This window comes from Acomys minous, assembly GCF_964271855.1.
Source record: "Acomys minous genome assembly, chromosome: 2".
NCBI classification, from domain to species: domain Eukaryota; kingdom Metazoa; phylum Chordata; class Mammalia; order Rodentia; family Muridae; genus Acomys; species Acomys minous.
The window spans coordinates 13,031,853-13,057,868 of NC_140484.1; the positions used below are offsets into that span (position 1 = coordinate 13,031,853).

The following is a 26,016-nucleotide window of genomic DNA, read 5'->3' on the forward strand; positions in this document are numbered from 1 at the left end:
GGCAGTTGTGCTGGGGGTGGTCCTCTGGGGCTCTTGACCATGCTCGGTGTCCTAACACACGGATGTTGTTCTCTCCCAAAGCCGAAGGATGACATATACCCTTTGCTTCACCCAACTATGCACTGTTGGACTCCATCAAGCGACCTGTATGTTGGGTGTGAAGAGGGCCATCTTCTGATGATTAACTCGGAGACCTTGAAGGTGACTGTGCTGCAGAAAATGGATGACATTCCACTGCTTGGTAAGAGACCGCTCTGCCCAGAGCCCAGAAGCACAGCTATGGGGTTAGCTTGGCATACCTTACACAGCTGTAATCTTGGTCCCTGATTTTCCCCTTGCTTAGAGACATCCTGGGGCCTCCTTCTGTTTAATTCTCTATCTCCAAGTCTTGTGATGATAAAGAATTATGTACCTTGTGCCTATGCACTGTTTAGTAAGTGTCAATCGGCCCCTAGTGTTCCAATACCACTTTATATGCTCATGTCCTGAAACCCTCAAGATGTGACAGGAAGAGACACATGTAACTCCACACACATGAGGTTTAAAAAGCACCCTCATCGCCATGGGCTGGCAAGATAGCTCTGAAAATTAGGGTGATTGCCACCAAGCTTCCCAGGCCAGTCTGGGTTTAATCCCCAGAATCCCCATGGGTAGACGGAGAAACCCAGCTCCTGCAGTTTGTCCTCTGACTTCCACATATGAAGTGTGGCACAGGTACCCTCCTCTCCCACCACACGTAAACCCAAAGCAAACAAGCTCAGCTTCATAGAGGCTGTGAGGCTGATGCCGGAATCCAAGGAATAAGGCTCCGGACTCCCAGGTCAGCTAATCATGTCCTTTTCTGTCTCCCATTCCTTTCAACCACCTTTCTGTGACAGCTGCCTCTTTAAATGTGCCATCCTGAAAACTCCTTTTCCTATGGTTTATTTCAAGGAGGACCTTATCCACTCTGCCTTGCATCCAGTATCCATTCTTGGTTCCATCAGATGTGGCCAAGTGTAGGGCCTGGACCACAAGAACCCACCCCCCACCCAAGGATGGGTTCTGGGAAGGGAGCTGTTCTCCAAGGCCACCCAATCAAGCCCGTGCCCTGCACTCTCTCATCTTTTCCCATATGATATTTACAACAAATCTCAGACTGTTTCTGACATTACTCTACATATAGTCCAAAGCAAGCAGGTGGCTACTGTCATATGCTCGTATTGAAGACATAAGTGTAACACCCAACCCAGAGTCTATGCTGCCCTGATGTCCCACCTCCTGCGGCTGGTCCTAGCTGCCTCATTGACGTCATTTTCCTTTGGCCCCAGGATGAGTCTTTGGTAACCAATGTTTCTTCCTGGCATTTCACAGATCTGTCCCCTGGCTCATTTTTCTCTCTCCATAACACCCAGTGTCTGGTGATATGCTTCACATATTACTCCGCCTTGCAAATTTCTCACAATTTCAATGTTTTTCATGAAGTTCCTCTCCCAGTCTCTGACTCATCCTTCCTTGACAAAGCTTTCCCACACGCCCCGCCTTCTTGTGACCTCCCCTCCAGCCTTCTTTCTTTCTACACAGTGCTACTGCCTAGACCCTCACTGAGAGCAAGCCTCTGGTTGCTCGGTCCATCTTCAGGTCGCTGCCTTTTATTGTTAGCTTTGTCAGGAATGTCCATTTCTTTCCTGTCTGCTTCTTTGTGGACCCTTCTCTAGCCACACCTCAACCTTCAGACACTTCCGGTGCCTACATTGGGACACCATGAGCGACACTTCCGGTGCCTACATTGGGACACCATGAGCTCCACAACACAGTTGGAGCCTCGGCCTGTGCTAGCCCAATGGCCCCAAGCCGCTCTTCCTTCCTAGTCATCAGCTGAGGTCACTGAAAGGCTTTGTGGTTTCACTCTGTTTAATCTCACTACAGAATCAAGTGGCTCCCACAAGCACTTGCAGAATGGATTATGAAATGAGGCTTTCATTCCAAATATTCATCACATCTAATGCATTTTACACAATTAGGCTTAACCACCTCGTCTTAAGGATTGCTCACAATTCCTTTCCTGCATAACTCTTTTTTTGCAGTGTATTACAATGCTTTCAAATATGTGTTTATCAATTGGGTGTGTTGACACAAGAGATTGTAATTCCAGTGCTAAGGGTGCTGAGGCAGGAGGATTATGAGTTTCAAGCCAGCCCATCCCCCTCCCCCCACCACACACATTTTGAAGGCAAATCATATTTTTTCAAGTACCATTACAATGTGTCCCAGTCACGGGACAGTAACCTATATAATTAATACAGCCACATCCTTTCCACCCTGTAGGGACATTGATATTATTAAACACAGGTTGACAACCATACGCAGAGGACTGAGAGTGTAAAGACATCTCCTAAGTGGGGGTGAAAGTCAATCAGAATTGTACTTTTCAGATTAATTTGGCCACAGTTTGGGAAAGGAGATCCTCAAAGTAGGTGGCTGTATGCAGCTCCTAGACCAGGCCAGGACTCTTAAGATTGCAGTGGCACCTGGGTTGCAGAGGGGGCTGCTGGGAGGTGGGCGGTAACTGAAGAAAAGGACATATTTCCAGGCAGCCAACAACATCAAACATGTGTTGTGCAGCAAACAAACATTTTGATGGATGGCATCTGTCTTAGATTGGGTTTTTCTTGCTGTGAAGAGACACCATGACCAAGATAACTCTTATAAAGGCAAACATTTAACTGGGGCCTGGCTTACAGTTTCAGAGGTTTAGTCTGATCCTTACCATCGTGGCAGGAAGCATGGCGGCATGCAGGCCAACATAGTGCTGGAGGAGCCAAGAGTTTACATCTTGATCTGAAGGCAACCAGGAGCAGATTGGATGTGTATCACACTGGGTCTAGCCTGTTCATTCAAGACCTCAAAGCCCCCAGTAAGGCCACACCTACTCCAAAAGGCCACACCTACTCTACAAGGCCACACCTACTCTACAAGGCCACATCTACTCTACAAGGCCACTCTTCCTAATGGTGGCAGTAGCTATGGTCAAGCATTGAAGCACTTCAGCCTGTGGGGGCAACACTCATTCAAAGTACCACACCCTCTGAGCCCATGTAGTTATCATATTTTCCTACATAAACCAATAACATGGTTTTGTTATTTCCTCCACAGAGAAAATATCTTATTAATAACAAATGCTCATGTAGAACTGTTTTTTCCCTACTGTGCTTTATTTGATAGAAATTTATATGTCGTTTGATAAAAATTATAAAAAGTTATAACATACATAAATCCTAAGTACACAGCCCGATAAGACTATGGTTTTCATTGCATGGGTCTTTGACCCCCAGCACTGGATTAATGTCTAACGGTTTTTCATTCCCACGCAGCTCTTACTGTCTGATGTGTTGCTGCTCTTTTGATTATGTCATCTATTTTCTCTTGTTCTTTCCCCAAAGATGGAGGCCAGCTTATCAATCCACTCACGCTGGTGTACCAGAAGGATGGCATGCTCGCCTCTGGAATCGTAACGTATTTTATTCCTTACAATTTCTCACTTCGTGAAAAAGCACAGTTCCCCATTGCTGCCGCTTATGTTTAGGAGCCGTATTTTTGGCATGTCGGGTTCTTTCAGATTGGCAAAGATAGAAAATTGACTAGGCAAACTTTCCATTACATGCAAAAAGAGAAGACAGGTCAAGTCTAGGCTGTTGCTAATGAACACACGTAGGCTTTAGAAACCTGCAACTGTCCCTCCCACCCAGGGGAAATATGCCCAGTTATCTGCAGCCCAGCACTGTGTCTGTTTTTACAATAATGAATTGGGTTGTCAGAGATGAGCGTGGTCTTTTGTCTGTTAGAGCTGATAATGAGGTTCGGTATGACTAATCTCCACTTGCTTGAGCAGATGGAGTTAGCCACGAGCTCCTCATACAGATGAAAGCACTGTGTCTGGTACAAGTCACCAGAGAGTGAACCTGGGGCGTCACACCCCAAGGATTATGATTTTATCCTCTAGCACACACAGTCCCAGGAAGGTTTTTTTCCTTTGTTAAAGACAGGGTCTCTCTGTGTAGTCCTGGCTGTCCTGGACTCACTTTGTAGACCAGGCTGGCCTTGAACCCACAGCGATCCATCTGCCTCTGCCTCTGCCTCCTGAGTGCTGGGATTAAAGGCCTGTGCATTAGTGGTATAGTGGTGAGCATAGCTGTCTTTCACGAAGTTTTAAGTGGGAGAGGAAGGGGTCAGATCATGTGTTTCTATGTAGTTGCAATCAGTGTCATCAATGTTAAGATTGGTGACAGCACTGCACTGAAACCTCAGGTCTAAGTGAAACTATCCCGGGTCCGTTGTTAGTTTTTGTCTGTCTCACTGCCACAGGTTAGCTTGAGGCCAGGGAGGCAATGACATTAGGATGAAGGACGCGTTTCCACCAAGCAGAAGCCACCTTGAGCCTCTGTGCTTACACTCCACTTATATGTCCCTTCCTGGAGTTTTCGTCAGAAAACCACCTCCCGTTTCCTACACTTCGTCTGCATTTGTGACCTTTAAGAGTCTTACCTTCTTCAAGGCCACTGTCTTTGTTTGTTCTGGTGAGGGATGGGGACCCATCAGGAACTTGGGGAAAGCAGCTTGCATGACTCCCCCACCACTGGGGTCTCAGCTATACGCAGTCACGTCTCTTAAACGCCTGGCTTAGTTACAGTGGGGTTCTATAGACACCAATGGCTACCTTTCCCCAAGCCTTGTAAGCACTGTAGCAGTAACTCACGTCATTAGCTTAAGTCTATTTATCACTGACCAGTTGGCCAGCCCATTTTTATTGAACACCTGCCGTGTCCTAGCACTGAATCAGGGACTGGAGAAGAGAGCGTGAAGTAAATAAAAAGTACACTCCTGCCTTTGGGTCACATAAGTGGGCAAAAAAAAAAATGTAGATGGTCATGATTTTAAAAACATACTTAGGACTAACGTGCTTTGAAATGAGAAGAATCAACCCACAAGCCATGCAAACTCTGCCTCATCTGCCCTGCTTTCTGCTTAATGAAGTACATAGTTAAAAGGTGTCTGACTCAAAGGTGGCAACACATTCGAGATGTAAACACAGACGGTGCTCTCAAACAGGCGTAGTCCATGAGCCTTGACCTGTCTGATGACAGAAGTGGACTGTACTTTGGCAAGCACTGACTTTGTCCTGTCTCATTGTGTTTGGTCTGCAGGATGGTGTGCTGTATTCTTTCATCATCAAAGACTCAAAGTACAAAGTGAAGACTTTTCTTGAGTTCGATGGGCCAGTGTCACACCTGGTGTTTTCCCCTAGTTACAAAGTGTTGCTGATTCAAACGGACAAGGTACATTAGATAGTGATTTCTTTTTTTTTTTTTTAATGTTTTTAACTTTTTTAGTATTTAATTAATTTATTCAGATTACATCTAAATTGTTTTCCCCTCACTTGTATCCACCTATTCCTCCCTCCCTCTTGCTTTCACTCTTCCCTAGGTCTGGGATGGAAGGGGACCTCCTCCCCCACTATATGGTCATAGGCTATCTATCAAGTCTCTTCCTGGTAGCCTGCTTATCCTTTCTCTGAGTGCCACTAGGCCTCCCCACCATGGGGAAGTGGTCAAATATGGGGCACCAGAGTTCATGTCTGAATCAGTCCCCACTCTCCACGTAACTGTGGAGAATGGCCTGTCCATTGGCTAGATCTGAGTAAGGGGTTCAACCAAGGACAATACATGCAGTAAACATTGAACCCCTACTTAGTGATTTTTTTTTTTTTTGGTTTTTCCAGACAAGGTTTCTCTGTGTAGCCTTGGCTGTCCTAGACGCACTTTGTAGACCAGGCTGGCCTTGAACTCACAGCAATCCACCTGCCTCTGCCTCCCAAGTGCTGGGATTAAAGGCATGCACCACCATGCCCAGCTAGATAGTGATTTCTTGATGCACACTCTTCAGATGCTGTTAGTGCATGGTGGGAATAAAGAGTGGGGAATGTTGTGTAGCGATTCTCAGCTCGTCGGTACTTACACTAGTGCAAGTCGAAAAGTACCTTGAACAAAGGCCTGAATTAGAAACAGATGTCTGTTGCTGGGCTTGTGGTCTGTGCCTCCAGAGGAACTGGCCTGGGACTAGGGAGATGGAGTGTGTTTAAACTCCAGAAATCTCACACTTGAGATTTAAAATCTCATCCTGAGAACAGAAAGTGTGGGACAAAGCTCTCTCCTTGTTTCTGTGCCAGCCCTAAGGAGCACATGACACAACCCCCAGGTGGCTACAGGTGGTCAGTCACATCAGCTTGTCACCTGTCAAATTTCCCCATGTAAATAGAGCATTGCTAGTGTCTTAAGTCCCAGCCAATGAGACGCATTAATCCTCAAAACCCCTCCCACTGCCCAACATTTATAAGTCCCTGTTTTACATGACAGTAAGCACCATCTACTTCACCAAAGGATATCTGGGACCGGCTATTTATTCCTAGCTGTAACCCTGGGAAAAGAAGGGTCTCCCTTCTTTTGAGAAAAATGCATCTCTGAACCCCCGGACTCAATTGACAGCCAAGTAGTAGCTCCGGTCACCGCAGTGCCCATCTGTGGGAGCGAGCTGACACCTGTTCCTAAAGCAGCCATTCCATTTGCCTGAGTCAGGTCAGGCCTCTGTTGCCACCTGGCTTGGTTTCAGAGCCCTGAGTACCACCCCCCCCACCCCCCACCCCACCACCACCAATGTCACCTGGCCTGATACCAGCAGCCCAGCTAAAAAAGCAGTAACACGTACTGCGGAGAAAATCTCCTTTTCCCACACCCCTGCCTGGACTGGGGATCTGTGACGCAGACTTCCTTCTGCACCCCGAGCTTCATCCTGTTCTGCCCAGATACCAGTGGCACTGGGACATTTGAGCAGAGAAGCGTGCACTTCCAACTTGGTGGTGACCAGGCCTCTGGGCAAATGCAGAACCACAGTTTGGTTATGTATAGTCACCAGCAGAGGAAAGAGTGAAGTGAATCCAGATTCCTTGGTGCTCCCTCTGGGCCTTGTCCACCATGGCTCATGGCTCTGCTGCCCCTTTGCCCCTTTTCTGGCCGACTTTCCCCTTCCGGCATTTAGAGCCTTCTGCTACTCCTGCTTACTTTTCTGTCCTGTTGGTAACTTTGGAAGAAAGTTACCAACTAGAAAATAAAACTGTCCTGAAATGCAGATGTATGCTCCTCTACCTGTGATCAGTCAGTCTGGCCAGGAAAAGTCTGAGCTCTGATTGGCCTGGCTAGTCAAATCCATACCCTCAGACCGTGGTTCTAGTCAAAAAAAAGTTGAAAGTTGAAGAATCAGTGCAGAGCTAAACAAGCTAAATTATATAGTTAAACAGACCCCTAGTTAATAAAATGACTCTCTGAGGTCAAGATTAGCAGTCGTTTTATTGTTAGACAACAGCACTGGAAAGATGGCGGATAAAGTTAAATATTTTGGCTTTATGTATGGGAAGACTTAAGTTTTTGGTAATTACCAGAAGTCGAAACAATGATATTTTGTTGTATAGATAAATGAAAAACTAAAAATATCTGTTGAGTACAAGAAACTACTTTTAGAAGTATTCTAATAGAAAAAGAAAATAGCTGACAAAATGAGAGACAGAGACAGAGACAGAGAGAGAGAGAGAGAGAGAGAGAGAGAGAGAGAGAGGAGGGGGGAGGGAGAGAGAGGAGGGGGAGGGAGAGAAAGGAAGGGGGAGGGAGAGAGAGGAGGGGGAGGGAGAGAGAGGAGGGGGAGGGAGAGACGACAAAGGAAACACAAAATGAACACGGGGGATCTGGAGACAGGCTTGCAGTGAGCAGCACTGGTCGCTTTCCCAGAGACTCGTGTTGGATTCCCCACCCCCACACAGCAGCTCACAGCCATCTGTATTACAGCCATCTGTAACATCACTCCCAGGGCATCATATCTCGGCCCCCACGAGCACTAGGCACGCATGTGACACACGGACATACATGCAGGCAAACACCCATGCACATGAAATAAAAATGGCACCGGGCACTCAAGTAGTGCACAGACATGCATGCAGGCAAAACACCCATGCATGTCTGGTTGCCATCCTCGAGAGGGGAGCAAGGTGTGCAGAGGTAATGAATGCTTCAGGAGACAGTAACTCGTAGCTTTCCAGAACTGACTAAAGAGATGAGTTCACAGATGTAAGAGACACGGTAAGTTCCACGGGGCGCAAAATGACATCCACACTTACAATTCCCAAGATGAACCTTTGGAAAAACAAAGACAAAACCTTTTTGAAAAATTAAATGAGTTAAGAAAGAAAAAAAAAAGTACTTCAGCTACGTTTTCAGACACTCTAAAACGGTGGTGTACCAGTAGCAGGCTGTTAACAGTGAAAGTTCTTAAAGATGTACGTCAGGAGGGCACAGAAGGGAAGAGGTTATTGTTTTTAAATTATCTGTATTATCAGTATTATCTGTAGGCCCAGCTAGCAATCAATCAAGACACAGACACTGGTTATATTTTAAAATAGCCTTAGCTAACCTGAGGCAGGGCAGATATTAATCCTGTATTGGGGCAGGCATGGGATTGCTGCCTCAATCCCATGCCATCGGCTTCTAATAATTTCTGTCAAGCTACCTCCCCTCCATAATCGCAAATACTTGCTAATGTTCTTCATCCGGACCGAATCCCCCATCCATGCCAGCCAAGTGCTTCTCCATCCAACCCATGGCGGCCTTTTTCTCCTCCTCTGGTCTTTCTCCTCCTTTTTCCTGCGGTCTCTCTTCTTCTTCCCAGGATTCCCCCTCCTCCTACCCCCCCCCTCTCTCTGGAACCTTAGCCACACCTCTCTCCTCTGCCCTGCCCAGGTAGGATGGCTTTTTAGTAATCAAAAGGTGGGTCACAGAGACAGCAAAGCAATTAGCATCAAAATACATTAGACCATGCCCCAATAAGAGGTTAAAAACCAAAGACGAGAAGCCCAGCTGTCACTGTGACAGCACATCTGAAACATCAGCGAAAGGGTGAACGTGCATCATTCACACTCCGAGTGGTAGGAGTCCAGACGTGCTCTGTTGGCTTTAGATGAGCAAACCCCCGTGGTGAAAATCGTACAGAAGATAAATGCTTTTCCAATGATAAAATAGAAAATGTGTCAGAATATATGAACATGTAAAACACACGGGAGCCTGACAACATAGCCACATGTGTGTGATGGAATGAACCGTGTGTTCTCTGCACATGTGATAGAATGAACCGTGTGTTCTCTGCACGTACAATGGAATGGACTGTGTGCTTTTGGAATACTCAGAGCCCATGGTGGCTTAGATCCCATTTCCCCATCCCCCACCCCTGCCTTATCTCTCACATACTTGTCTCTTGCTGTATTTACTGATACAGCAATGATACAGACGAATCATTCTCTCGTTTAAGTTAATAACATTTCTATATTTTAAGTTCCTCTAGGACCTTGTTTAAGTCTGTAGTTTTCCATCCCTTAGTCCCAAACTATGTTGCACACAGTGGCCATTGAGCAAGCATCTGTTGAATTAATGGCATATGCAATGATTATTAGACATGTTTCCTTTTCTCTGCACGAATTTTTCAGGGGTCTGTTTACACCTACACATATGGTGCAGAGCGAGCCTTGGACAGAGTCCTAGAAGCCTGTGATGGGAAACTTCAGGCCACTGACTTTATCACACCTGGAAACAAATACTTCCTGGTAAGAAATGGTCTGCTGGGACGCGGCAGGGTTGAAGCTGCATTTCAAGGTTTGAACTCCTATCCATATGTAGTTGGGTCTCTCTAAACCAGTTCTTTTATTTTTTATTTTTTCCTTTTTTGGTTTTTTTGAGACATGGTTTCACTGTGTACCCTTGCCTGTCCTGGACTTGCTTTGTAGACAGGCTGGCTTCGAACTCACAACATTCCACCTGCCTCTGCCTCCTGAGTGCTAGGATTCCAGGTGTGCGCCACCCAGCTTAGACCTTAGAGTCTTTGAAAGGCAGAGTTTTTCAAAATCACATTCTAAGAATGAGATATTCTTAAAGGCCTATATCAATGAAATTGGATTAATTATAACATCCCAAAAGTGGAAGTTTCAGGTCCAGATGAGTTATCTGGTGAATTCTGGTAATCATTTAAAGAAAAAAACAATACCAAATTTCCACAATCCCATTTAAAGTTAGAAGTTCATTCTCTGAGGCTCTCCTCTACCTGAGCCAGACAAAACACTACAAGAAAAGTGGACTACAAATCAGTGTCTTTCCCGAGCACAGAGACAAAATCCCCCAGTAAATGCTGGCAATGCCAGCTCAATGACATACCTTAACCGAGGGTGATTTAGTTCAGGTATGTAACACTGAAATGCTGGTTCCACATCAAAAACTCAAGTGGTGTGATCCATAACACCATCCTAAGACTAAAGAAGAAAATAAATGTGTCGTCATATCAGTAAAAGAAGCACTGAATGACATCTGTTACCTACTTATAATAAAAAAGACCCAGAAAATAAATCAAGTAATGCTGCTCACTGTGGTAGAAATATCTATAAAGTGCCCAGTTCCTAATCAATATCATGTTGGAAGTCGAGTCCATACGATAAAGTTTTTTTTTTCCAAGGAAAATGTATACAGACTGGAAAGAAGTGAAACTGCCTCCCTTCTCGTGTGACACAATTACCATCAGAGAAAAATGTCAACTCTCTTTTTTTCAAGCTCTATTTAGGGGGTATTGAAACCTCTGCCTCCCTTCTACAAACACCTTAACCCTGAGTAAGAGAGAAAGGAGGTTAGTGAAGATTGGGGCGCAGATCCCTTTACATCTCTCAGCTGTTTAGGGTCAATTGGGTGCCTTTGGGGCAATACCAGTCTCTGTCAACAGCAAATGCAGCAAGCAGCTTCCTCCAAGCCGCCGCATAGAAACATTTCTCTCTCCGTTTCTGTCTCCAGGCCACCACACAGTCTGTCTCTGGTCTCTCAAACTGCCACATGGCTTCTCCTTCAGATCCTAGACCACGCCCCTCTCTGTGCCTGGCAAAGACCACGCCCCACAGGAGGCAGTTATCAGCTGAGGACAAACTAAAGCCCAAACTAAAATCCCACACTTGAGATTAATACAAAAACATACTTACATAACATAGCCGTGTTTTCAAAGGAACCAAAACTTCCACTACAGAAAAATCACAATCGGCAAAGACCCCCTAGTGCTGAGTGGTCACAGCAAGGCTGCAGGCAAACAGGTTACAACCCAAGAAAACGAATTGTTTTCTCACATACCAGTAGTGAGCGATTACAATTTGAAATCAAAAGCACAATAAAATTAACTAGGTAGACATCTAACAAAAGATGTGCTATATGAAAAAAGCCGTAAAACCTGAGGAAAGAACTAAAACAATTATCTATGGTGAGCTGTCACTCTGACATAGATAAGAAGCTTCAGTTTTGGGGCCGGTTGATGGTGGCGCACACCTTTAATCCCCAGCACTCGGGAGGCAGAGGCAGGTGGATTGCTGTGAGTTCGAGACCAGCCTGGTCTACAAAGTGAGTCTAGGACAGCCAAGGCTACACAGAGAAACCCTGTCTCGAAAAACTAAAACAAGACAGAAAAACAAACAAGAAGCTTCGGTTTTGTTAAAATGTCACTTCTACCCAAGTTGACTTGCAGACTTAATCTAATTCTAGTCAAAATATCAATACATTATTTTGTAAAAAAAAATTGATTGATTATAAAATTTGTGTAGCATTGCAAAAAAAATCAATATACTATTGAGGGAAGCCTCAGTCTAGTATTGAGGGATAAATATAGTCAGGCCTGATGCTACAAGATTCAAGATTGGTATTGGTAAAGACTAAAATAATAGATAAATGTAATGGAAAACAGAGCCCCCGATAAACCCACATGGATATAATCAACTCATCTTTTTGGTTTTAAACCTTATTTTGAGAAAGGGTCTTGCTGAGTTTCCCAAGCTGGCCTTGAATTTACAATCTTCATATCTCCTCAACCTGGATTTATAGTCAAGTGCTACCACCAGGCCTAACACAGTAAGGCTTTGCTTTGATAAAATAGCAAAGACAATTTAGTGAAAATATCACCATCTTTTCATCAGATGGCGCTGGAACAACTAATCTCTCCATACATGAACTTCCACACACGCATCCACCATGGCACATGCACACTCATACCTGCACATACAACTTCAACACATGCATCCACCACAGCATGTGCGCACTCATATCTGCACACCCATCTTCCACACATGCATCCACCACAGCACATGCACACTGGTACCTGCACACACACACACACACACACACACACACACACACACACACACACACATATAAGTTAAACAGTTTGAACCTAGATGCAAATCTTACACTTTCCAAAAGAATCAAAGTTAATTGTAGACAAATATAAAAGCAAAGTTATAAAATTATTAAAAGATGATGAAAAAAATCTAAGTTCCCTTTGTCTTGATGGCAAACTCTTTAACTACAATACTAAATACAATCAACAGAGGGAAAAATCAGTGGGTTGCATTTAACTGAAACGTCTGTTCTGTGAGAGACCTCCAGAGTAGAAAGTCCTGGGCACATCCTCTGCTAAGAGAAGGAAAGGGCAAATTACAGACTAAAGGAACAACTGTCTCACAGCAGGCATAGCTTACAAAGGCCAGGGTGTCCCAGATCTGCAGAAAGCATTTGGGATTTGACAAGTGAACAACCTCGTTCAGAAATAAGCGAAATAAACAAACAAACAAATAAATAAATAGACTCCACACTAAAGAAGGCATATGGATGGAAAATAAGTATGTGAAAAGATGCTAGAAACATTAGCGCTTAGAAAATTGAATGTTGAGGCAATGAGATGCCACCACTGATTAGAATGACTAAAATCTAAAACGCTGGCAACGGCTGAGGCTGCAGCAGAGCAGCCAAAGCGCAAGGCGCCCATTTGTCGCGCATAGGTACAGCCAATTTGGAAGACGGGTTGTCAGCCTCTTTCAAAGCTAGGCGGGCACCATATGCTCTGGCAGTTGTGCTCCCTAGTATTTATCCAAATGGCCTGAAAACATAATGCTATCCAAAACCAGATGCGAATGTATATAGCAGCATTGTTAATAAGGGCTCAAACTCAGAAAGCAACTGAAGCGCCTGCCCATCCATCAGCGAATGGAGAGACTGCAGCTCGGTCATACAATAAAAAGAAACCAAACTGTGAGGTCACCAAAAGACTTGGAGGGGTCATAAATGCGTAGTGCCAAGTGAAGGAAGCCAGTGTGGGAAAGCCTGCGCACTGTATGAATCTAACGGCATCTTCTGGAAAAGGCAAAGCCGTGGAGCCAGTAAAAAAACGATCAGTGGTTGTTAGTAGTGTAGGGAGGGAGGCAGGAATGGACTTTTAAGGCAGAGAAGCTGTGATTGCATGCCATCACAAACTCATCAAAATTCTCAAAGTGAGCAACACAAAAGATTGAAACAGCCCCGATGTAAACTGTAGACTTAAGCCAGTAACCGAGTCAGTGTGGCCTACATGCTGTGGCCCAGGTTCAGCTCCGATGCAAGCTGCTAACGATGGAGAACTCTGTGTGCGTCGGGGTGGGGAGCTCCCACTGTGCTTTCTGCTCCAAACTTCTACAGTCCTAAAAGTGTTCTTAAAGTAAAATAACTAAAATAACAATAAATAACCTTCTGGTTCTAGGCTTTATCACTAGGCAATAATCCTAGGAGTTTCCAAGGGATTTTTATTTGAACTATGATTGTGGGGGAAATGTTTATTTTGCTTCAGTTTTATTTTTATGTGTGTGGCTATTTTGCCTGCATGTATGATTGTACACATATATGTGCCTAGTGCCCTCAGAAGAACAAGAAGATACCAGATCCCTTGGAACCAGAGTTGTAAACTGCTGTGTGAGTGTTGGAAACCGAGTCTTGGTCCCCTGGAAGGCCTGTCAGTGCTCTTTAACCACTAAGCCAAATGTCTAGTTCCTCATTTCACTTTTCATAACCTAGTTACTATGTTATTTAAATGACATTAAAGATGATTTGGGTTAGGGTTTTTTGGGGGTTTTTATTTTTGGGGTTTTTTTTGTGTGTGTTTGTTTGCTTGTTTGGTTTTTCAAGACAAGGTTTGTGTGTATGTCTGTGTGTGTACGTGTGTGCACGCGCATGCATGCATGCATGTGTGTGTGCGCGAGCGCTTTCACATGAAAGAGTCAGAGGACATTGTGGGGTAGGTTCTCTCCACGTCGCCCATGTGGATCAAATCAAGTCATCAGGCTTGGCAGCAAGCCACTAAACATGTCTTTACTTCATAGCCTGGCTAGCGGGGAACTCGCTGTACAGACCAGGCTGGCCTCACACTCACAGTGATCCTCCTCCTCCTGCCTCCCAGGTGCTGAAGATAGTTGCTTTAAACCCACAGGAAGAGCCCAAGTGTCAGTCTGGGCCTGTAATCCTAGCCCTCGGGAAGGGAGGCAGGGGGATTGAGAGTGCAAGCCTAGCCTGGGTTATATACGAAAGCTTGTTTCAGAGAGGCAGAGAGAGGGAGAGAGGGAGAAGAAAGCCAGAGGATAAAGGAGAAGGCAGTAGTCAACACTTCTTCAGGAAATAAGAATCAAGGTTGAATTCATAGACTAAGTATTATAACCTAAACAAACAGTGAAGCTTTTTATTTTTAACCTTGGGTTGTTTGTCTGTTTGTTTGTTTTTTCCTGTGACAGGGTTTCTCTGCGTACGCTTGGCTGTCCTGGACTCGATTTGTAGACTATGCTGGCCTCGAACTCACAGCAATCCTCCTGCCTCTGCCTCATGTGGGCTGGCATTAAAGGTGTGCACCACCACGCCCAGCAACAGTGAAGCATTTAACTGACCCTTTAGGTGAACATACCAGCAGGTTAGCAGGTGCTCCCACTCAGTGTTGCATGCCAGCAGGTTAGCAGGTGCTCCCACTCAGTGTTGCATGCCAGCAGGTTAGCAGGTGCTCCCACTCAGTGTTGCATGCCAGCAGGTTAGCAGGTGCTCCCACTCAGTGTTGCATGCCAGCAGGTTAGCAGGTGCTCCCACTCAGTGTTGCATGCCAGCAGGTTAGCAGGTGCTCCCACTCAGTGTTGCATGCCAGCAGGTTAGCAGGTGCTCCCACTCAGTGTTGCATGCCAGCAGGTTAGCAGGTGCTCCCACTCAGTGTTGCATGCCAGCAGGTTAGCAGGTGCTCCCACTCAGTGTTGCATGCCAGCAGGTTAGCAGGTGCTCCCACTCAGTGTTGCATGCCTGCAGGTTAGCAGGTGCTCCCACTCAGTGTTGCATGCCAGCAGGTTAGCAGGTGCTCCCACTCAGTGTTGCATACCTGCAGGTTAGCAGGTGCTCCCACTCAGTGTTGCATACCAGCAGGTTAGCAGGTGCTCCCACTCAGTGTTGCATGCCAGCAGGTTAGCAGGTGCTCCCACTCAGTGTTGCATGCCAGCAGGTTAGCAGGTGCTCCCACTCAGTGTTGCATACCTGCAGGTTAGCAGGTACTCCCACTCAGTGTTGCATGCCAGCAGGTTAGCAGGTGCTCCCACTCAGTGTTGCATGCCAGCAGGTTAGCAGGTGCTCCCACTCAGTGTTATTTCTCTTTCTCCTACAGACGCTCACGAATTTGGGGGAAGTGTCTGTTTTGTGGATAGAGGACTGCACCTGCATTGGCAGGATTTCGCTGAGGATTCCAGTAAGTGTAGCCGATAAGCCCACGTTTAATATATCTATTTTAACTCTGCTCTCCTTTCAGTGCTTGTATCCCAGTGGCCTTTAGAACCCCTTTCCTACTATGCTGTTTTCACCATACACAGAGTTTAACACGCCCCAATTTAGTTGTACTCACCTGCCACTTTGCCAGCCTCACGCCACAGTGTCAGAGAAGGGACTGTCAGCAGGAAGATGCAGCCGCAGCAGACACACTCCCTCTCTGGAGGCCTCAGAGAGCATCTTCCACAGGGTCTCTCTGTGTAGCCTTGACTGTCCTGGACTCACTTTGTAGACCAGGCTGGCCTCAAACTCACAGCGATCCATCTGCCTCTACCTCCCGAGTCTCCCGAGTGCTGGGATTAAAGGCGCACACCGCTGCCACCGCCACCACTACCACCCCCCCCACCAGCCCTGCTCAGAGAGTGCCTTCTAAGAGAGCACTCCCTATGAAAAAGAAGGCGATCAGTGCTAATCGACATAAGTGCAGCCCTCAAAGTGGGATCACGTTCATCCCACTGAGCCCCAGAAATTATGGGAGGGGATTTCCCTGTGGATAAAGGCCTCTGTGGAAGGAAGACACCTGTGTGCTAGCTGGAAAACATCCCCCACACTTTCTCAATATGCCCTCATTTCTGCAGAACTCACAGAACAGTTTGCATAAAGTAATGAAAAAAATGTAGAGACTTAATAAATAGTAATAGTGCTGGATTTTTTTTCCCAATGGATTTTAGAAGATAGGGAAATTCCGGTCTTCCTCTCCTACCAAGTTAAAAATCTCAATTATAAAATACTTACATTGATTACATAAGACATGATACTAAGTATATTGCCCTATAATGTTACAAGTTGCAAAAAATAAATGATACTGCCCCTCCCTGAATAATAACAATAAAAAGTCTTCTCTAAAAAGCCACAAACAATAGAACACTGCAGGCTCGTAAGTAACAATTTCTATTCAAATTTCTAGAATAGAGAGACATTACACACTCATCAGAGAGCACATCTGTTTGCAGGGGAGCAAGTGTGCAACAAGCCCTCTAGGGACCTGTATAACCAGGATTTACCTTGCTCCTCTTGGACAAGGCGAGATGAAGCCTCTGTCAGGAGGTCTTGGCCACCCACTGAGCTCCAAGCCAGGCCTGATACAGGGCTGTGGTCCAGCTTGTTGCCTGGAGAGACACAGCTCTCTGCTTATGGTGGATCCCACTGCCCTACAGAGAAAAGATCATTGTACCGACCCAGTCAGTGGTGCTGAGGCTCAATATTTCTGTCCCTGCCCTCTGTAGCTGTTTCCCTGTGAACACTTTAGGCAGTGGTTCTCAAGGAGCCCAAACCAGCACCTCCATGGCTAGATTAATGTCACCTGTGAGAGGACACAACACTTCCTTGGCTACTGCTATTTAGGGTAGCTCACTATAGCTCTAGAATGGAAGAGATTTTCAATTGATAATTTGGGAAGCAACGTACACACACACACACACACACACACACACACACACACACACACACACACACACACTCCCTCTCTCTCTCTCTCTCTCTCCAGAGGTCCCGTAAAGACTTTCAATCAATATGTAATAATAAAAGCCCACTGAAGGGAGCTGGGAGGGAGATACAGTGGTGGGTAAGATGCCAGCTGTGGAGGCCCAGGGACTGGAGCTTGGATCTCCAGCTCCTATGAAAATGCCATGCAGGCATGATGGCCGCCTCTTATCCCAGTGTGTTTGAGGGAAAAACAGGCCTCTGTTGGGGGATGGTCTGATGTATTTTGATGCTAATTACTGCTTGCTGTCTGGCCCACCTTTTGCTTAATAAAAAGCCATCCCACCTGGGCAGGGCAGGAGATAGGTGGGACTAGGAGAGAGAGAAATCCTAAGAAAGAAAGAAAGAAAGAAAGAAAGAAAGAAAGAAAGAAAGAAAGAAAGAAAGAAAGAGAGAGAGAGAAAAAGAAGACTGCCACAAGGAGAAAGGAGAGAGACCTAAAGAAAAAAGAAAAAGGCCGCCATGGGTTAGATGAAAGAGAAATACATGGCCGGCATAGATAGAAAATCTGGCCCAGATGAAAAACATAAACAAGTATATGAGATTATAGATGGGAGGTAGCTTGATAAAAGTTATTAAAAACAGATGGCATGGGATTGAGACAGAGGTCCCATGCCTGAGTTCCTACTATGAAAAATAATTTAAAAGATTGATATTTGCCCTGTCCCGGGTTAACTAAGGCTATTTTAAAATATAACAAGTGTCTGTATCTTAATTCATTGCTAGCCAGGTCAACAGATAATACAAGTAATACAGATAATTTTAAAACAGTAGGTCTCACTGGAACAGGATGGCTAGCTGGGCTAGCTGAACCTCAGCAAACTCTGGGTTCAAACAAGAGGAGGAGAGCAATCAAGCCTATACATGCACACACACACACACACACATGTATGTGGACAGTCATACACACATGTACACATACTGCACCCACAAACACATGCAAAAAAAAAAAGCCCCCTTGGTTAGAATGCTGTGTTCTGAGAGTTAGAGCCTTGAGTGCTCATCTGAACACTGTCCCCCCCACCTACCCCCCCACCCACCCTCCCTCTCTCCCTTCTCCTTCTTTGTCCTCATAGCAGCAGACAAATCTCCATGTGAGCCTTATAGCCCATAAGCGGGACCTGGTGTTTCCCTGTGACGTGGTGGGGGCGGTGGGGTGTTTCCCCAGAGCACTACAGCTTAGTTGTCTTAAATGCTTCTTTAGATCGTACCATTCTAGATTTAGCATAAAAATACCACACGGAGAGTCCTGTGTCGCGCATGCAGCCGGTCAGGGTTAGGAAGGTCGATTTCCCAAAGAGAAGTATGTACCAAACAAGCTTGCAGGCTTTGCAAAAATTCTAAGCATTTGAGGTGGAGCGGGGATGGGGGTGGGGTGGGGGGTGGAGGATGGGGGTGCTAAGCGCGAACTCGAGGGCCTGGCGCATATGCAGAGCAACATGCCCAGCCCAGCAGGTTTCTTGGCTGTGGCACAACCTTCAGGCTCCGCGGTTCATCTTGAACAGGCAACAACCCTAGCATGCGCCCCTTCCTCCATGTCAGCTGCCGTGGGGACAGCGGATGGCTATGTGTACTTTCTCGACATCCATGATGTGGAGTACCCTCAGGTGATTCACAGTGCCTTCCTCTCCAAGTCACCGGTGAAGATCTTAATGTAAGTGAGCATGCCCTACTCTAGCCACACTGTCCTCAGGCCTGTCCAGAGGGGACTCCAAGGAGGTGCCCTTGTTTTTTTTTTTTTTTTTTCAGCTTTACACATTTCATTCATTTTGAATGTTCACTCAGTTCAGCATTCAGAAAGTACAAAGGCAGGTCTGTATAGTGGAAAGTCCCCTCCTCGCACATCCCTCCCAGGAATATCCTATTACCAATTTCCAGTGTCCCTTTTCAAAGACATTTTTATTCACAAATAAACAATAAGACTAGTAGACTAGTATTTGTCTTCACATGCGGAGTCTTCAAATACTGAGAGCAGGCTGGAGTGTGTGGGCTTGTATGAGGATGCATGTATGTGTGCAAGCATGTGAAGGCTCCTTGGATGCCATCCACCCAGTTTTGGGGGATGGGTTCTCTCACTGGGCCTGGAACTCGCTTTTGGGCTAGGCTGGGCAGATTGGCCATGAAGGCCAGCGGTGTTGTCTCCACTTCCCCAGCCCTGGGACCACAGTACAGATGCCACCGTGAATTTTCTCAGGCAGGTTCTGGGGCTTGAACTCAGGTTCTCATGTGTTGGTGTACTTTTTTTTTAATCTACTTTATTTGGGTTTCTGAAGCCTCTATCTCCCTTCTGCACCCCAGCTCCTTCCAACACCCCAACACCAGGTAGGATAGAAGAAAGGTTAGTGGGAAGAAGGGGCATAGTTCTCTGTAACTACTTCCTGCTGGCTAGGGTCGTTGGGATCCTTGGGGCAAGTTCAATCCTCCTTTCAGGATATCTCCAACTTCTTCTCTTCAAGCCACAATAGCAGCAACCAGGAGCAGCAGGGAGGAGTAGCATAGCAGCCTCCTCCTTCTTTCTCAAAGCCCCTCATCACTCACTCACTCTCTGTCTCTCTCTCTCTCTCTGTCTCTCTCTCTCTGTCTCTCTCTCTCTCTCTCTGTCTCTCTGTCTCTGTCTCTCTCTGTCTCTCTCTCTGTCTCTCTGTCTCTCTGTCTCTGTCTCTCTGTCTCTGTCTCTGTCTCTCTCTCTGTCTCTCTCTCTCTCTCTCTCTCTCTGTCTCTCTCTCTCTCTGTCTCTCTCTCTGTCTCTGTCTCTCTCTGTCTCTCTCTCTCTGTCTCTCTCTGTCTCTCGGTCTCTCTCTCTCTCTCTCTCTCTCTCTGTCTCTCTGTCTCTCTGTCTCTGTCTCTCTCTGTCTCTCTCTCTCTCTCTCTGTCTCTCTGTCTCTGTCTCTCTCTCTCTCTGTCTCTCTCTGTCTCTGTCTCTCTCTGTCTCTCTCTCTCTCTCTCTCTCTCTCTCTCTCTCTCTCTCTCTCTCTCTCTCTCTGCTCTCCCATTTATTCCCTCACCAAGGTCCTCAGAATTAAACTATCTGCAGATGGCAAAGATCACGTTCTTCTCAAAGCCTGAATGGGGCAAACTGTCTGCAGCTGTGGACAAGCTGGAGCAGCCCTACACTTCACACCTGGGATAAAACAAAACATGTTGTTTACATAACGTCATCTGGAGTAGCCCCATATCCCATACCTGGGATTAAAGCAAAACATGTTTATGTAACATAACTGAGTTTTTAAAGATGCCAAAACTTCCCACTACATCCATGCTTGAGGGACACAGAGAATATTTTAAAATCACAAACCATAGGGCTGGGGATGTAGCCTAGTGATAGCTGGCCTACTTTGCATGCACAGGACCCTCAGTCCCATGCCAGCCCCACAACATAAATGAATACATAAATAATAAATGCTGCACATTGTGTGAGCGTGAGAGTGTGTCCCTGTTGATGTGCATCGAGCAAGCTCACTTACCACCGAGCTGGTGAAGGAAGCAAAATCTGGACACTGGATTTGTTCTCTTCCAGTTACGACCAGCGAGGATTTTTTCTGTTAGTTGGCACAGAAGAAGGAATTGTCTTTGTCATCGATGCCAGACCCTCAAAATCATTTCAGATTTTTGGATTCACTGGTATGATACAGGAGCTTTGTTTGTTTAAAGTTTAGATCACTTTTATGCCAAATAATTTAAAGTTAAAAAATTAAATTATAGCAAAACAATTATGTATGTCATATTTTCTGAAAAAGAAAATTTTAAATAGAAGTTAAATTCCTACATTATATTTAGAGGAATTTAGAATATTAGAGCTATCTAGTATGTAACTGATGTTTAAAAAACTCTTATATCAACTACTAAATTAGTGAAATGTCTAAACATTTTTATATTACAAGGGGAGGAGTAGATGATTTATAACTGAAATACTTAAAAATGTTTTACCTCTGACCCTGTTTAATAATTAATTTTTCTCCATACTGTTAGCAACAAATATGTGTGTATTTCCTCCAAGATATATTTATTTATAAATTCACTTATTTATTTATAAAAAATTACCAAGTACCTACTAAGTACCAAATGTTGGCCTTGTGGGGGATAAAAAAGTCAAGGAGATAACTTAGTGCTGTTTAATTCTTCCGGATGAAGGGAAGAGAGTGAGGATGAAGGTGTCCCAGCTACGGGGATGCTAAAGATGGAAGGAGAGTCTGTTCCGGGGAAGTAATGGTTCAGAAAGGCTTCATAGGTGCGGGATGAGGCCCATTACTGCTACAGCTCAAGGCGTTTTAGGTCCGATGTAGGATACAAGTGGAAGTGTTTCTTGGCAGATAACCGCGGCAGTGTGGGCCAGGCTGTTGAGGTGTGACGTCATGAGCTCTCACTCGGGAAATGCTTAGAAATAGGGACAGACAGACAGTCATGGCTTCATGATAGAATTCCTATCGTCCTATCCTTCCTTCCTACGGAAGCTGGTGGCCCAAGAAGATGGAGTAGAAAGAAGCCTAACTGCTCACTGGGGCCAAAAAGCAGGGTCCACCTGGGAGTTAGATGGCTCTCGGCATGGTAGAGCCTAAGGCTAACGGCAGAGGGGATGCGCATTCTGTTGTCAGCTCATGAGGTTGGCCTGTAGGTGGAAGAGGAAAAGCTGGAGATCCAACAGGAATTGGTACCTCTCACTGAAACTGCAGGCAGAGTATGACGCAGTGACGAAAACCAAGGATGCTCTAAGTCGTGAGGGGCATGCACCAGGCCTTCCAGAAATAGCTCAAGGAAGACAGATGGGTGAGAGTCCAGAGAAGTGAATCGGGCAGGTTCAGGCGTTCCCGTGTGTTGGTCAGTCAGCAGGTGTTCCCGTGTGTTGGTCAGTCAGCAGGTGTTCCTGTGTGTTGGTCAGTCAGCAGGTGTTCCCGTGTGTTGGTCAGTCAGCAGGTGTTCCCGTGTGTTGGTCAGTCAGCAGGTGTTCCCGTGTGTTGGTCAGTCAGCAGGTGTTCCCGTGTGTTGGTCAGTCAGCAGGTGTTCCCGTGTGTTGGTCAGTCAGCAGGTGTTCCTGTGTGTTGGTCAGTCAGCAGGTGTTCCTGTGTGTTGGTCAGTCAGCAGGTGTTCCCTGGGAGACAGATGTGTCATGGAGGGAACAGGTGAGAAAACAGACTCAGTATGTGGCAAGATGGTACGAGAAGCTTAGAATGTCGAACTGTGTGTGTGTGTGTCTGTGTCTGTGTCTCTGTGTGTGTGTGTCTGTGTGTCTGTGTCTGTGTGTGTGTAAAATCTGAAATATTAACAGAAGATCATTCTGAGAATTGGTGGGAAATACTATCACTTATATCTGAATTAGAATGACTTAAGATTCTTTAAACTCAACCAATGACCTCTTGTAGAGTCAATTTCCACTCACTTTCAGAGACGTTCAAAGACATCCTGCAGATATCCACGGTGTCTCTCCCAGTGTCAGACGTGGTGGAAGTTCTGGTGCTGGCCCCGCTCCCGGAAACAGGAAGAAGCAGGCTGGAATTCTTCACGCTGCCTACCATGTTATCACAAGGTGACACAAAACAAGCGACCCGGCCCACATGAGTTACAGTTGTCATTGGGTAGTTTCCTCTGGGTTGGTACAGAAGTGACGTGGCGGCTCCCATCCCATGCGCCTTTACAAACTAATGCTCTGTGGCTGCTCGGCAGTGTGAAATGTAGGCTTACCTCCATGCTCAGGACTCGGGAATGTTTATTTGATTTTTTTTTAATAAGAGAAAAGAAACAAGATCAACTGTCATGCCAAATTGATATGTCATTTTGTGATGGCTCTTGTTATGTAGTTTTAAATATTCACAGTTAAATTCAGATACTTTACAGTATAGTATAGTTACCTAGAATTATAAAACAAGCTCCCTGGATTAAAACGCATGAGAAGCCGGGCATGGTGGCGCACGCCTTTAATCCCAGCACTCGGGAGGCAGAGTCTGGTGGAATGCTGTAAGTTTAAGCCCAGCCTGTTCTACAAAGTGAATCCAGGACAGCCAAGGCTACACAGAGAAACCCTGTCTCAGGAAAAAAAAAAAGCATGAGAAAACAGATATACTTTTTGTCTCAAAGGACAGATTTATCTAGCTATAAAATTTGCAAATATAGGATTACAGAAAATAAGAAAAAATAACCTCAAAGTACTTTTATATTTTAATTGAGAATCTTGGGGGATGAGGGAAGCCAGGCATGGTAGTGGCACAAGCATTTAATTCAAGCTCTTTGGAGGCGGGGAAAGGCAGATCACCATGAATTCAAGGGCAGCCTGGTCTATATGCAAATCCCAGACCAACCAGAGTACAAAGTGAGAACCTGTCTCAAATAAAAAGAGAAGGAGGGGAAAGAAGGGGAGGGAGGCTGGAGCTGTGAGCACATCTGTAATCTTAGCATTTGGGAGGCTGGAGCTGTGAGCACATCTGTAATCTTAGCACTTGGGAGGCTGGAGCTGTGACCACATCTGTAATCTTAGCACTTGGGAGGCTGCGGCAGGAAGAATGATGCAAGTGTGAAGCCAGTAACACCTTTATTTCAACAAAAAGAAAGAAAGAAGAAATGGAATGTTGGCATTGTCTGTTATTTTAATGTTAATCGTTAAGCTAATTTATGAAATGGAAGGCTGTGAAATATAGTTTACTTACTATCAACATTAAGTATCTCAGGTTGAGGTAAATTGTTTTAACTTTTTAGTTTAGTTTAGTTTAGTTTTTTTAAACAAGGTTTCTCTGTGTGGCCTTGGCTGGCCTAGAACTTGAACCGTAGACCAGGCTGGCCTTGAACTCACAGAGAGCCACCTGCCTCTGCCTCCCACAGTGCTAGGATTTAAGACGTGTGCCACTCCGTCCCATTTTAATATTTTTTTTTTAAATCCCCAAGTAGCCTCAGTCCTATTAGTCAAATGTTTAAATTTTTATTTTTCATTTCGTAACTTCTCATAATGATTTTCCGAGTGACCTGCCAGTTGCCTGTGAGCTCTCTTGTTTTCCCTAATCTCATAGTTCCCGGTAGCTTTTCTGATGAAAGGGGAAAGCTGAAAGATGACTTCATCCACAAGTTCCTGTATGAGGTGGAGCACCCTCTCTCTTCTGCCGTGCTGGACTTCGAAAGAAACAAAATATACGGCTACTGCAGCCAGGTGCCATACATCTGCAGCTATTTAATACCTGACAAGGTACGCCAGAGTCCAGTGAGCGAGACTGATGCGGTATTCATTCGATAAGATCCTCTCGGCTGCCGTAGCAGATGAGTTCAGTCAGTACAGGCTTCACTGTAGCAACAGCATCACCTTCAGTTAGAGGCACTGGCGCTACTTGCTAAGCCGCCATGAACGCAACTGAGTGACCTCATACATTAACACCACATACATCATTCTTGTCAGATAAGCAGGCAGGTGATTGGGTATTTGTTTGGTGCCTTAAAAAAAAAAAAATCTGGCATTACATCTGTTCCATAGATGCCAGTGGCTAAAAGGTAGATACTTTTCAGTGAAACTTTACACCTGGGCCCTAAGTAAAATTGCACAAAATAATTAAGGTATGCACTCTTCAAAGTTCTACCATTGTGTGGCTCCTCCCACCGCAAGGCCAGCCCAGTGTCTTGCTTGCTGCCTTTGGCCACTCAGCATCCCCCGATCGATGCCTGTCTTCAGACCCACGTGCTTCTATAACTTTTTATCTCCTCTCTAGTCTTCTCTCTGTGTGGCTGGTATTAGACATAGAAATTAAGAAAAAGAAGAGATGGTTCATGGTAATGGGAAATTTGAAGCAGTTGTGTAGAAGAAACCAGATTTTTGTTTTGTTTTGGGTTTTGTTGTTGTTGTTGTTGTTTTGGGTTTTGTTTTGTTTTTGTTTTTGTTTGTTTGGTTGCTTGGTTGGTTTTTTTGTTTTTTGAGACAGGGTTTCTCTGTGTAGCCTTGGCTGTCCTGGACTAGCTTGGTAGACCAGGCTGGCCTCGAACTCACAGAGATCTGCTGGTCTCTGCCTCCTTGAGTGCTTGGATTATAGGTGTGTGCCACTGCGCCCAGCTGAAGAAGCAATATTCACACTAGACTTTGAAGGCTGATTCCGATGTGAAGCCTGGAAACAGCGTGTGCACCTTGAGAGAGGAGGGCGTGGACTAAGGGAAGTGGAGCAGGTGGGGCTAGAGCAGAGAAGAACATTTCAGACAAAAGAAAGGTCATGGCTGAGGCTCGGAGAGGGGGATGATGCATGGGGCGCATAGTGAGGGACACTGATAACTTCTATTTCAATTAAAAATGGTGGTATATAAAAATGATGGCTGAAAACAAAGACTGTCAGTGTAGACTTGGACCCTACATGGCAGAATTACACATAAAAAAGCCATTCCTGGGCTGATAGACAGAAGATAGATGATAGATAGATAGATAGATAGATAGATGATAGACAAACAGACAAATGATAGATAGATAGGTAGATAGAGTGCTCTTTTGTTGTTGTTAATTTAGAAGTATGGCCTAATAAATGTTTATTACTAGGCTAATTATTATTAGTGTGGTATTTTCTAACCTGCTAGCAATCAATAAAAACACAGACACCTGTTATATTTTAAAATAGCCCTGAGTTCACCTGGGGCAGGGCAGATATTAATCCCCTAAACTATCTCCCATATTGGGGCAGGCGTTCTATACCCTGACCCAACCCCATGCTATCTGCTTCTAATAATGTCTATTGAGCTAGCTCCCATCCATAATTCCAAATACTTGCTAACATTCTTCATCTGGGACGAATCCTCCGTCTACGCTGGCCATGTGCTTCTCCTCCACCTCACCCATGGCGAGGCC

General features: G+C 45.4%; 1 protein-coding gene across 2 annotated transcripts in view; it reads left to right on the forward strand.

Annotated features, from left to right (window-relative positions):
• CFAP43 (cilia and flagella associated protein 43) overlaps nucleotides 1–26,016 on the forward strand; it is an 89,868-nt gene that overhangs the window by 19,941 nt on the left and 43,911 nt on the right. For both annotated transcript variants that reach the window (XM_084772184.1, XM_084772183.1), the window contains 9 exons: nucleotides 82–241; nucleotides 3,423–3,490; nucleotides 5,184–5,315; nucleotides 9,560–9,676; nucleotides 15,583–15,663; nucleotides 18,728–18,876; nucleotides 20,740–20,843; nucleotides 22,603–22,743; nucleotides 24,215–24,387. In XM_084772184.1, coding sequence (XP_084628310.1) covers nucleotides 82–241; nucleotides 3,423–3,490; nucleotides 5,184–5,315; nucleotides 9,560–9,676; nucleotides 15,583–15,663; nucleotides 18,728–18,876; nucleotides 20,740–20,843; nucleotides 22,603–22,743; nucleotides 24,215–24,387 — 1,125 coding nt within the window. The remainder of the gene's footprint in view (nucleotides 1–81; nucleotides 242–3,422; nucleotides 3,491–5,183; nucleotides 5,316–9,559; nucleotides 9,677–15,582; nucleotides 15,664–18,727; nucleotides 18,877–20,739; nucleotides 20,844–22,602; nucleotides 22,744–24,214; nucleotides 24,388–26,016) is intronic.